The sequence below is a fragment of the Larimichthys crocea genome, chromosome X (genome assembly GCF_000972845.2).
Source record: "Larimichthys crocea isolate SSNF chromosome X, L_crocea_2.0, whole genome shotgun sequence".
In the NCBI taxonomy this organism is placed as follows: Eukaryota; Metazoa; Chordata; class Actinopteri; family Sciaenidae; genus Larimichthys; species Larimichthys crocea.
The window spans coordinates 12,433,216-12,447,217 of record NC_040020.1 but is presented as its reverse complement, the minus strand read 5'-3'; the positions used below and the strand labels follow the sequence as shown (position 1 = coordinate 12,447,217).

The window sequence follows — 14,002 nt, the reverse complement described above, 5'->3', positions numbered from 1 at the left end:
GTCTTCATTGTTTCAACAAAGACAGAGACAGATTATGGTACCATAAAATATATTGACTTAGGTCTTTGTTTGTGTGCCAGTTCTGTTTGAATTTGATCCATTTGTCTTATTTTGATTAATAAGTAACACACATACAATACAATAACTCATTTATGTGTTTCATTAATGATTGCTTCATATGGTCATTTCAACACAGAAGCAGGTCTATAAATACTCACACGTTTACTTTATTCACCAACTTCCCACACACTCTCTTTAAGGTAAGGCCTGCAAAATAATGAATTGTATGCATCATTTGAAAATGTGATGTGACATCTTTTTTGCTTTTCAGCAAGTTCAAGTTTGTTATCGTGGATGTGGTTCATAATGGGGTTGCCTAGGGCTTTGTTTTTGCTCCTAAGTTTGCAGATTTTTACAGGATGCACTTCAGGTGAGCCATCTGACACCTAGTCAGACATGATGACACATATCTACTGTGCACTTTCTATTTTGTGGATCCTTATACAACACATTTCAGTTAAAAACCTCAAATGAAATGGTGCCATGAATTTAAAACTTAACTACTGGCACCAACAATTATATGACAGATAACACCATCATAAATATGACTTGTTGATTCCTTAGTGATTAGCTCAAATTTCTCCATAAGCAGGTTTAATTTTATTGGCACTATCAATGTCACATATTCATATCCCAGTATTATTACTATTATTCTTACATTGTTTGATGTCTTGCACGTCATTTGCACTTACTTTCCTACAATATCATTATATAAGATTTGTTTATCTAGTCTAGGAAGTCCTACACTAAACAAAATTTTAAACAAAGTTCTGTGAATCTGAACAAAACCTTCGCACGTGACATACCTGTGTAGTAATAAACCACCATGAAACAGTATCAAGGGATAATTTGGGTTTTTAAGAGGGGTTGTATGAGGTAGTTATGCATAGTCTGTGTATTACCTACAGTAAACAGTCGGTCAGTGTGCTTGCAGTTTTGAGAAGAAGACAGAAGTCCCAGCAAGAAAGCCACACACACACAAAACAAAACAAAACAATATCAGTTTAAGTAAGGAATATATGTGTAAATTATTTGACGGTAAGGTAAAGTGGTGAGAATTTGATCACAAAAGCGTCCACTTACACTGACGTTTTTATGCTGCTAAAATACATATTTTTCTGCTGAACTTGTTCTGTGTCAGGACTTCTGACTGCTTCTCCAAACTGGGAGCGTGCTGATTGCCATCTAATGTAGAAAATACACAGACTATTTGTAAGAATCACATACAACCCCACTTAAAAAAATTGAACTATCCCTTTAAGAGGCCACTTATACCTTCACATTCAAAAGTGATTTTAACCTATGTAAATATATACTGAATAGTGGAAATATCACTAATAGACAGATATCTAAATTCAATGTAAGAATGGAAATCAGACACCTTTGATATCTAAATTCAATGTAAGAATGGAAATCAGACACCTTTGATGTAATTCTCTGGTATCTCTCTGGGAGTTTTCTGTGAAATTGTCCTCACAGTATAACCAAACATAAATTATCCTTATAAAAGTTTAGTTCATTGATGTCAAGTTCACGTGATAGCTATATTTTTATTTGGCAAAAGCTACTAAAAATTTGCAACAACATGCATCAAACTCTCTTTGTACTTTTCACAGGGACACGTGTCACAAATTGTGATTCATGTCATGATGATGCCATCTGCCTGGAGTCACGAGAAAGAGGCGATTCTTTCACCAGCCCTGAGCTCTTTTGTGTCTGTAAAGTTGGCTTTGTAGGCAACGGTCTCACCTGCTATAACACAAAACTCTGCGGTGACTCTTCTTGCTGTAACCAAGGTTATCACTGGTCACAGGAAAGGGGCTGTGTCGACATTGACGAGTGCTCCCTCCCAGACTCACTCTGCACACCACTTCAGGTTTGCCTAAACACTCCAGGCTCCTTCAAATGCCTGGAATTTTCCTACAAACAGTTTGATATTAACAGCACAACAACAGTAAGCAATAGCACAGAACTTGAGGGGCAGATCCGTCTGGCTAATGGAAACAGTTCCTGCTCTGGTAGAGTAGAAATCTTCCTCCATGGACAGTGGGGGACAGTGTGTGATGATTCCTGGGGCCTGTATGATGCTCAGGTGGTATGTAGACAGCTGGGCTGTGGCAGGGCAATTTCAACACAATATTTTGGTCCGGGCATAGGGCCCATCTGGTTGGATGATGTCATGTGCACAGGAAAAGAATTAAAACTTGCGGAGTGCAGCCACCCAGGGATTGGATCTCACAACTGCAATCACTATGGGGATGCTGGTGTTGTCTGTGAAGGTAAATACAAATTTATACAGCTAAAGGCAATAAAATCTCTCTGTGTAACATGTTGTATGTAGTTGTAGACATCGTCATCTTGATGAAGTCATTTAAATTTCATGTCTTACCTAATATCAACAAAATTGTGTTGCATGTTTTAGCTGGTTCACCAGTGAGGTTGGTCAACTCTGACAATCGCTGCTCTGGCAGAGTGGAGCTTTACCATGATGGACAGTGGGGGACAGTGTGTGACGATACCTGGGACCTAAATGATGCTCAGGTGGTGTGTAGACAGGTGGACTGTGGCATTCCTCTTTCAGCACCGCTGAATGCAGCTTATGGAGCCGGCAGTGGACCAATCTGGTTGGACGATGTCAATTGTTATGGAAATGAATTATCGATAACAGACTGCAGACATCGAGGTCTGGGGGTCAGCAACTGTCAACACATTGAAGATGCCAGTGTTGTTTGTGAAAGTAGGTTTCTTACTTCTTCTTTCATAATAGAGTTAAAATTACATACTGTGGTATGGTTTTATGGAGGTTCTCACCTGACACATAGTATTTACCATCTCATCTGCTTTCTCTTTTATTACTTTAATTTTGTGATCTTTTCTCTTTTTCTTTAGTCCACTTCAGCCTCTGCAGCTTGTTTAGCTTGGTACTACTATCTCACTGTCTTTCATTGTAAACAGATGTGAATCCAACAAACCCTCCAGTTCCATCAACCACACCTGGTACAAAACCACCACAGCCCTCTACTACCAATCAGGTTGATATCACCATCACAACAACAGCAGTAAGCAACAGCACAGGAGTTGAGGGGCAGATCCGTCTGGCTAATGCAAGAAACAGTTCCTGCTCTGGTAGAGTAGAGATCTTCCACCATGGACAGTGGGGGACAGTGTGTGATGGTTCCTGGAGCCTGTTAAATGCTCAGGTGGTATGTAGACAGCTGGGATGTGGCAGGGTTCTGTCAGCACCATCGGGTGCTCATTTTGGACAAGGCACAGGGCCCATCTGGTTGGATGATGTCATGTGCGCAGGAAGCGAATCAAAGCTCACGGAGTGCAGCCACCGAGGGATTGGATCTCACGACTGTGGTCACTCAGAGGATGCTGGTGTTGTCTGTGAAGGTAAATAGAAATGTATATAGCTAAAGGCAATGAAATCCCTCTGTGTTAATGTTGTATGCAGTTTGTTAAAGTCATCATCATCTTAATGAAGTCGTTTGAGTTCCATGTTTTATCTCATATCAACAAAATTGTGTTGCATGTTTTAGCTGCTTCACCAGTGAGGTTGGTCAACTCTGACAACCGTTGCTCTGGCAGAGTGGAGGTCCTCCATGATGGACAGTGGGGGACAGTGTGTGATGATAACTGGGACCTAAATGATGCTCAGGTGGTGTGTAGACAGCTGGACTGTGGCATTGCTCGTGCAGCACCGCTGAATGCAGCTTATGGAGCCGGCAGTGGACCCATCTGGTTGGACGATGTCAATTGTTATGGAAATGAATTATCAATAACAGATTGCAGACATCCAGGTCTTGGGGTCCACAACTGTCGCCACATTGAAGATGCCAGTGTTGTTTGTGAAAGTAGGTTTAAAAAAGTTGTAACATGATATATTAAAATTACATACTGTATGGTTTTATGTAGGTTCTCCCTTCTCTCACTTATATTTTTTGACCTTATCTCTTTTTCTTTAGTCCAGCACCCTCCACTTCAGCCTCTTCAGCTCATTTGTGGCCGTGATAAACTCCAAATAGGGCTGGATTTGGCTGGTGTGGCTTCCTCTGGTTTTGACCCATTTTCTGGCAACCTGGCAGCCAGAAACTGCTCGCAGTTCAGAGTGCGTGGTGATGTAGTGTGGTATGAAGTGGAGGCCAGAGAAGGTGTCTGTGGAAACACACTGAGGGTAAAGACTTCACTTCTTGTTTTGTTGCTTTTTTTTCTTCTCGAACCACTCAAGCTGACATAATCATTAAAGTGACTGATAATTAAATTATCCTCTGCCTTTCAGACCAACAGCACACATGCCATCTACTCCAACAGTTTATTTATCTACCCCAGAAACGTGTCCTTCGGCCTTCCTGCTCGTCTTCCCTTCTCCTGTGCTTATCCTCTGGATACAGACGCAAGCCTGAACGTGGCTATCAGTCCATTCCTGTCGTAAGTACCGTAGCCTTTGATCGAATGTCACCAGTTGTAAAATACTGATGTGTATAAGTAATACAGAATTAGAGTTAGAATGTAAATGTATACATAAATATAAAAGTGTGGAATGTAAAGGCACATTTTCATGTAAAACTAACAAGATTTACTTTAGAGTTACGAAGAAAAATGTTAAATCTTTAGTATGGGCATCAACATCTATATATGAACAACATATTTAATTAGAGATAGTTATTGTCATTTTTGTTAAATTTGTATGTAATTAAAGAAATACTGTATAAATAATATAGTAATCTTTCTGTACAAAAAGATAAATAACAATAATATCAATGACATAATACGTAAAATAACATTTTGCATGTTAATTTACAGATAAAAGATAAATAATGACAGATAAAAATGCAGTTATGCTTATGCCCTCTAGATGTCAGTGATGATAACCCACCTATTCATATGCACTGACTAACCACTTCATTAGGTACACTTGTACAATCCAATGTGATCCAGTACAACAACTCTGCCATAAATTCTACTTTTTCTCGTGTATGTAAATGAAAACTGAAAACAAAAACTGAAACATTATAAGTTTCATAAAAGTAGAATTTATGGCAGATTTGTTGTATTAGTTAGTGGCAGCAGCATCGTGTCCCCTATGGTTTGGGGACCAGAAACTTCGGGGACCTCAGCCTCAGGATGTATCTAAGGCGCCTGACTGATGGTTATACTCTACAGCTATCTAGTAATTAAAAAAAACCCAATTTATATATTGCTACCTATTAGGGGTGTGAACCTTTTACTCACAAAACGGTCCAATTCGATCTCGATTCACAGCCTATGATCCGATTCAGGGACGGTTAATAAAAAATACTAAACGATTCAGTACGATTCGATCCGATCCGGTCCGGTTCAATACAAATTGACAACTTATCTCCCAAGCACTTTGTTACTGAGAAGAAAGAGAAAAACTGAAATTAAATTTCAAAATATATGAAATGTTTATTTTTCATCCAACAGAGAAAATATAACTTCAGGCAACATAACCTTTACAATTTGCTCAACTGGAGGAACAGTAAATGCAAAAATTAGAAGTATTGGTGCTTAAAGGAATAGGTCACCCTAAAATTAAACTTAGTCTACCCCTGCAGTCCCTAGAGTGGGATAATGGACAGAAAGGTTTTCCCAGCAACTCAGCCACTGTCTCACACTCACCGTCATCTTAGTTTAGCATAGTTGTTGTAGTCCATTGGCAAGATACATAGAGAATATCCATAGCTTAACAAAAGGCTCCAAACACTGAATATGAATTTGTGTAACTGTCCACCTCTGCACCTTGCATGCATTTTCTCTAGAAAAGGTCTTACAAAGGTTTAAACATCATTGTTCTCTATTGACACTGGAGCTAGGTTTAGGTGCAGCATTGGGCTGCTTTCCTATGAGCAGGGTGTGGTCTGACTCTAACACAGCAGCAAGAGGAAGGTGTTGGCAAAAGGGTGTGTGTGTGTGTGTGTGTGTGTGTGTGTGTGTGTGTGTGTCTGTACTTCCTGAGTATTTTATTGCCACTCTACAAAGTTTGCAAATCGCGTGACCTTTGTCTAGCTTCCCAACCTTCTTTAAGAATCCAAATGATTTCCATACCTTCGATTTCAGGTGCGATAGGTTGTAAATCTCATCCACGTTGTCCGACATGTTGGTTGCTGCATTTACACCATGGATGTAATATAACTGACACACATCCCGCCACGACGTCACAGGTAAAAGGTCACTGGAGTCTCGTGAGAGTTCACACACCGCAATAAATGTCTATGGACTTGAATGTGAACCAGTGGAGCTGGTAACCGATTTGCGGCTGTATATCCGGGCCATCGAACCGTTCACAGTGCCTTTGAACCGTTCGGGGCTCCATGGACCAGTGCACTTGGATAATATAGGTTACAGACCGATAACCAATCCAAAACGGATCTTTACACCCCTACTACCTATTGTTTGTATATGAATGGACATACCGTTTTAAAATAGTTTTTCTTAACCAAGAAAATATCTTAATACACCCTGAAATGTCCAGTACTTTCTGGAATAATAAAAGAATATGAGAAATAAAACATAGTTACCTACCTAACCTAATAACAAAAAACATATTTTCTTCACAGGCTGGCAGCTGGCATTTCAGGCTTGGGCTCCAAAGCCGAAGCCTCCATGTCTCTGTTCCGCAACTCCAACTACACTGACAAGTATCCATCAGGCCAAATCATCTTGCCAGTGGGTTCACCATTGTACGTGGGCATCACTGTGGAGGAGGTGGATTCATCCTTTGTCGTCATTCTGGAGGATTGCTATGCCACACACTCATCAAACCCTGATGATCCCATGCGATACTATGTCATCCAGAACAAGTAAGTTTCTCACTTGGGCCTCAGCAGATGGTTTGTGGAGTATAATGGAAATGGAGAAAAGTTTATTGTATATTAAAGTGCAATGGCCCGATGACCCTTTCCATCATCTCTGCCAGGTGTCCCACTGACCGCAGACAGGTGTCAGTGACTAAGAGCGGCTCGTCCCTCCATGCTCGCTTCACTGCCCTGCTCTTCCTGCTCCAGGATGAATACCAAGACACTTTCCTTCATTGCAGCCTCAGCTTGTGTAACCAAAGGAGCTCCTCTTGTGTTCCAGTAAGTCACACCTTTCACTTCATCTATAGCATTGTAAATGTATGACCAGTGCTGCTTAAACACTGGATTTTGATGGTGTCTCTCATTTTTTCCCTGCTCTCTCCCAACACTTAGTCTTGCACAAGTCGGAGGTCCCGCTCTGTTTCCACCTCTGAGCCTCTGAAGCCCCTCACCATTGGACCAATTATCTGTGAGTATGCATTAAAATGAGGTCTCAGCATATGATTTCTCAACAAATTGAACTTTATGGAATTAATAACCATGTTTCTTTTTCCTCTGTTTCATCTTAAGGGGTCAAGTAACCTGAGTGAGCTGATAACAACCAGTAATAAATCACATAAATCACATAAATCACAAAAATCACATAAATCACATAAATCACATTTCATATTGTGATTCTGTTTGATGTTTTTTTTAAACTAATGAGACATACTGTACAATATAAAAATGATGTTATATTGTATAATTAAATTGTGTCATTATATCACCTTTGCAATTGTTTTGTTACTATACAACAATCAAAACTATATATGGTTAAATAATAAAGGCAAGGTACCAATAGTTTTTCTCTTTTTTGTCTATTTCCAATACTACCATGATAAGAACATAGAATATCTTTTTTGTCTATTTCCAATACTACCATGATAAGAACATAGAATATACAGAATATATACTGGATATGACTTTATATACCTTTTGTGTGTGTGTGTGTGTTTTATATATGACTATTTTAATAACTATTTTTATGCAATATGCATTAATACAGTGACTCATTTAGGTGTTTTATCAATGATTGCTTCATATGATCTTCATACTCACACTTTAAGTCATTGGAAGATTTTTACTCAAACTTATTCACCAACTCCTGAATTTGCACACAGCTAAGATTGGCAAAATAATTATTTGTATGCATGACAGTATCATTTTGAAAATGTGATTTTAAGACATCTGTTACGACCCAGCTCATGAAGGGACAGGAAGTAAAATAAAACCAGCTGTATTTGATAAAAACAAAGTCATTTATGTTCTGAATTTTGATTAATTATAATACAACAAAAATTAGGTAATTAGGTAAACTACAATAGAAACAAAGGGCGAGTGGATGCTGGTCAAACCAAAGACATAAATATAACATATAGACATACTCTTTAAAAACCTAAAAAGTCTGAAGCTACTCAAATGAAATTCAACTATTATCTGATAAGCAAGACACAGAGCGTTGGCAGCAGTTGCAACAGATGTCTTTGGTCTTTTTCAGTAAGTTTGTTGTTGTGGAAGTCCTAAGCAACTTAAATGAAATTCAAAGGAAAGAAAAACCTCACTTACTATTATCTGTTAAGCACCTCTAAACAGAAATATCTCTGAATGAGTGCAATCATTTGATGGGCATCTGGTAGGGCAGTTTTGGTTATTTGGCAAACAAGAAAAATGTATAGATCTCAATATGATTATTAATCAATAAAGTTATTAACTGAAGTTAATGATAACAAAGAACCACCCTGGAATCAGGGACCAATATCCAACCCTACAACAGACTCAAAGGTAGGTTCACTTAGGAAATGCCAATATTTGTCAACTATTTAGCATTTACAAAGTGAACAGAGAGGAAGTGAACCCAAGCACTGACCATCAAAGAGGTTATCACAACTAACACACACCAGTAATACTTTGTTCATAAACATTCATTATACAACTACTCAAAAAAATTTGTGTTGGGACTTCCGGACTTAGTGGGCGGTTGGGTCGATTCAGTCCTCCAGTATAATTTAGGATTTAATAATGAATAAGCCCTATTAGTAGTACTTGTGAAACAGAAGCTCACTAAGAAGAACACGATGTCGACACCGAGAGTCCATGGACAAGGAAACCACGAAAAGAAACAGACCAACAACCCAAAAGATCCTAAAACGCCAGCCTCAGCTAGCAACAGGCCAGAGTTAGCACTTGTAATGGAGGCTCGCGACGCGTTACATACATCCGAACCGCCACCGTGGTTCACCGCTGAAATGCAGAAGTTCGCTGCAACAATTTAAACTTCTATTACGACCCGACTAGACCAAGTTGATGCCACATTGGAAAAGATGAGTGAAGCCATACACTCGACCAGCACGAAAGTTACCGCACTGGAGGCCAAATGCTACAACTACGAGGCCGCTGCTGTGGACCTACGCCTTGGGCTGACAGACTATGAAAACAGACAGCGCCGTAAAAACTTGAGAATCGCGGGTTTCCCACATGGAGATGAAGGGGCCAATGCAGTGGACTTTCTGGAGAGGTGGTTCCCGAAAATCCTGGGACTTCCCGGCCCGATAGAGATAGAGAGAGCCCACCGTGCGCTACAGAGATGCCCGAGCAAGCAGGGAGCTTCCAGAGCGTTCGTTCTCAAACTTCTCCGCTACAGGGACGTGACCCAGATACTAGACGCCCCCCGCAAGAAAGGAGAGGTACGGTATGGCAACTCAAAGATCATGATATTCCCTGATCTCTCGCCCAGGCTACACCAAAGGAGGATGACATTCACCCCCCTAAAGAAACAGCTCCAACAGGCCGGTGTGAAATACGGGATGATGTGTCCGGCTACACTCAGAGTGGACATGCGATCAGGAGGCACCAAATCATTTGATTCAGCGGAAGCAACCTCATCGTTCCTGCATAGGGAATATCCAGATATATTCTTATCAAGTTAGTCGGGACATTCACGGTCTTTAGACGAAAACGCACAAAACCCTGTGACACTTGAGACAATGATTGATATTAAAGGGGACCACTCATTAAGGTTTGTTGATACCTGTTGCGTGTATCTGAAAGACTATACCACCGGACCGGGCTTCACTCCCGACGTTAATTACAGGAAGAGCTAGTTGGTGGCATGGTCTATATATATATATATATTTGTATCCTTAGATGCAGTTATAAGATAATTTCCCACATGTTTCACTAGACAGGCTTTAAAAATAAGATATGTTCTCCTAATGTGGCTGTGTAAATGGGGATTTCTTGGGTTATTGTTGTTAAATTGTTTGGGTTGATTGACAACTATTAGAGGGTTTGGTGCATGTTAATGCACCCGTAGTTCTTTGTCGAGGGTCTATTCAGAGACTTATATGAACGTACTCTTACTGGAGGGCTGATGACAGCCTAGGGTTCATGATGCTCTCATCACCATGCAAGTTCATCGTAGGTAAGAAGACCTCAGTAAGGGAAGAGTTCAAAGTAATAGGGGTTAGTTACTTACTGGTTCATTCAATTCGTCTTTTTTTTTGTTTGTTTTTTGTTTTGTTGGTATTACAGATTCAGCTGTGTCAATCTCCACACTATTATCAATTAAATAATGACTAATACACCCATACAATATAGATGTTTAACCCTCAATGTTAAAGGCATCAATCACTGTATAAAAAGGAGGCGTATTACTAGCTACTTGAAGCAACACCAAACTGATATAGCCCTACTGCAGGAAACCCACCTGAATGACACGGAACATGCTAAATTGAAGCAAGGGGGTTATAACCAAGTGTTCTTTTCTTCCTATACCTCACGAGCTAGAGGAGTAGCCATACTAATCAATAAAAATGTCCCTTTCCGATTAACTTCCACCTATGGAGACAAAGGAGGGTGATGGGTTGTTATACAAGGCTCCATTTTCTCCCAATCCATCACTCTTGTAAATATATATGCACCCAATTATGATGATCCCCAGTTCTTCCACAACATTTTTTTCAACTTGACAAGCTGCCCCGGTGAAACTTTTATCGGGGGAGATTTCAATTTAGTACTCAACCCTGTTCTAGACAGATCATCAGCCAAACAGACAACTCTAACACAAGCAGCAAAAGCATTGAAAGTGGAGCTCCGAAATTTTGGCCTCTGTGATATATGGCGTAGGCAGAACCATTTAACCCGGGAATACTCTTTCTACTGTCCATGACAGCTACTCAAGAATCGATCTTTTCCTAGTTCCTTTGGCTAAAGCCCATACGTTTCCTTCATGTGAATATTTAGCAAGATCTATTTCCGACCATTCAGGGCTTTTGATCACAATCCCTTTCACTGAATCATCTGGCTCTTTCAAAAGATGGCGTTTCAGTTCTCATCTACTCAATGACTCTGAATTTACTGAATTTGTTAATACACATTTGGACCTTTTTTTTTTTTTAGAAGAATCAGAACTCTGCCTCACCTGATGTTGTTTGGGAATCAATGAAGGCTTAAGATCAAAAGTGGAATCCCTAGAAGAAGAAATAAAACAACTCGAGAGGGAGCATCTAATCTCACAGAACACGGAAGTTAGACTCAGGTCAAAACAACTAGAATATAACACTACAACCACTCAAAAAATAGAGAATGCAATGAGAAGGACGAAGCATAGATTTTATGAGCAGGCAGACAGAGCCGTCAAACTTCTTCCCTGGAAGATTCGTAGAGAAGAAGCCCAAAGAGAAATACATATCTTAAAATCAGGTGCTAATACAATTACTAACCTGAAAGAAATAAACAATATTTTTAGGCAATTTTATGAAGTACTCTATAGCTTTCCTGAAAAAACTAAATTATTTTTAGATAAATACAACCTTGAGAAGCTTAATGAGGAAGCAATGGAGAGCCTGGAGGGAGTTATTACAGGGAAAGAAATATCAGAAGCCATTTCCCAGATTAAGTCAGGTAAATCCCCCGGTCTGGACGGTTTTCCTGCTGAATTTTTTAAGGCTTTCCTGCCCAAACTGCTCAATCCTTTACGATTAATGTATAATCATGCTATTGAAATTGGAAAACTACCAGAATTTCTAGAACTGGCGCTAATAACAGTTCTACCTAAACCACACAATGTATATAAGGCATAATACTGTATATATAACATGGTCTTATCACGGTAGTATTGGAAATAGCACAAAAGAGAAAACTTGCCTTTATTATTAACCATAATATTTTGATTGTTGTATAGTAACAAAACAAGTGCAAAGGTGAATAGAATGACACAAATTTAATATAACACTTAACATAATTTTTATATTGTACAGTATGTCTCATTATTAAACAAAATCACAATATGAAATGTGATTCATGTGATTTATGAGAATTATGTGATTTTGTGATTTATGTGATTTATGGTGATTTGTGGATTTGTGTGATTTAATTATTATGTGATGTCATTTGTGTTTTATTACTGGTTGTTTAGTCACTCAGGTTACTTGACCCTGAAGATGAAACAGAGGAAAAGAAACATGGTTCAAATTCCATAAATTTTCATTTTGTTGGAGACATCATATGCTGAGACCTCATTTTAATGCATATCACAGATAATTGGTCCATGGTGAGGGGCTTCAGAGGCTCAGAGGTGAAAACAGAGGCGGGACCCCATACTTGTGCAAGACTAAGTGTGGGGAGAGAGCAGGAAAAAAATGAGAGACACCATCAAAATCCAGTGTTTAAGCAGCACTGAATCATACATTACAATGCTATGATGAAATGAAAGGTGTGACTACTGGAACACAAGAGGAGCTCCTTTGGTTGCACAAGCTGAGGCTGGCAATGAAGGAAGTGTCTTGGTATTCATCCTGGAGCAGGAAGAGCAGGGCAGTGAAGCGACGTGGAGGGACAAGCCGCTCTCAGTCACTGACACCTGATGGTTGGCCATGGGGGGGGCGGTCGGGGGGGGGGGGGGGCCGGGGGGGGGGGGGGGGGGGGGCGGGGGGGGGGGGGGGGGGCGGTGGGGCGGTGGTGCGGGTGGAGGGACCCTCGGGACGGTGAGTTTCTTGAATGGAACAGTGTGTGAAAGGGCCAGGGCAGGTGCCGTTTAGCTCGTCAGGGATGTAGAGTTTAGGGATCCTTGAAAAACACTCACACCTCACAGGTCTCGCTCCCTCTCGCTCATGTGTGTTCATAGCCAGGTCAGCGGTCCCTACAGCGGTTGGCCTGAACAGGGTGTTGGCCTGTCCCACAGGAGAAAGGGTGGACAAACATAGAATTAAACCAATGGAGGGGGGGGGGAATTGCACAAACACATCAGGACAGCAGGGCAAACAGAGGGGCATAAAGCGGCTGATGTATTCCTATGCCTGTTCCTTCCTTGTGTTGCAGCAATTGCAAACTGAAATATGAAATGCAGGGGCATGAGGGCAGTGACCCTTAATGATGAATTGAATATCCGCGCGGCCTGCTCTCCGCTATGCTGGCTGCTCCTCCAAAGCTTTAAATAAAAAAAAAAAAAAAAACATAGTTCTTCTTTTTGGGCATGGTGCACAGGAAGAAAAGATGAAAACATCATTGTGGTAAGCTGTAAATTGGTTCCTTATTTTTAAGCTAGAAAAGCTATGAGAGAAGTTAAGCTCCCTGGCAACTTTATTGCAGCATTTCAACAAAAACCAACAAAAAAAACAAAACAAAGTAACACTTAAAAAAAAAAAACAGTAGTTTCTAGTTCAGAAAACTATGAATTAATTATTATTATTAGTATTGTTAAAAGAAAATATTTTAAGAAATCCATATCCATTACCTGTATGTTTCAGATGAGAACAGAAAAGATCAATTAATCTAATTAGAATTGGCCACAAGCATATGGGGCCCAAACACCACTTAATAAGACTAAACCAAAATAACAGAGAGCAGACAAATACACCACGACGCCCCAAGAGAAATAATAAACCTCAAAGAAGTGTGGCGGGGAAGTCTTCTTTCATTCTTTTCACATTCATCTTTGATTTCATTCACGCTTAAGTTACCTATCAAATATATTCATTCAATTCTTTTCATTCACCAGCATTACCTTAGACCTTACTACCACCAAATACCATAATTACCATTTAACCACCATTACCACCCAAAATACCAAATTATTACCCACA

The 14,002-nt window shown here is 40.0% G+C and overlaps 1 protein-coding gene across 1 annotated transcript; it reads left to right on the top strand.

The window, feature by feature from the left end:
* The first annotated feature begins 252 nt into the window (after positions 1–252).
* Positions 253–7,707, top strand: LOC104930249 (deleted in malignant brain tumors 1 protein-like). The gene is made up of 11 exons (XM_027283793.1): positions 253–430; positions 1,677–2,339; positions 2,483–2,797; positions 3,016–3,456; positions 3,603–3,917; positions 4,029–4,237; positions 4,343–4,491; positions 6,642–6,884; positions 7,001–7,160; positions 7,275–7,350; positions 7,452–7,707. The coding sequence occupies exons 1-11, from the start codon at positions 355–357 to the stop codon at positions 7,460–7,462; spliced, it is 2,658 nt and encodes an 885-aa protein (XP_027139594.1). The 5' UTR covers positions 253–354; the 3' UTR covers positions 7,463–7,707.
* Positions 7,708–14,002: the final 6,295 nt, after the last annotated feature.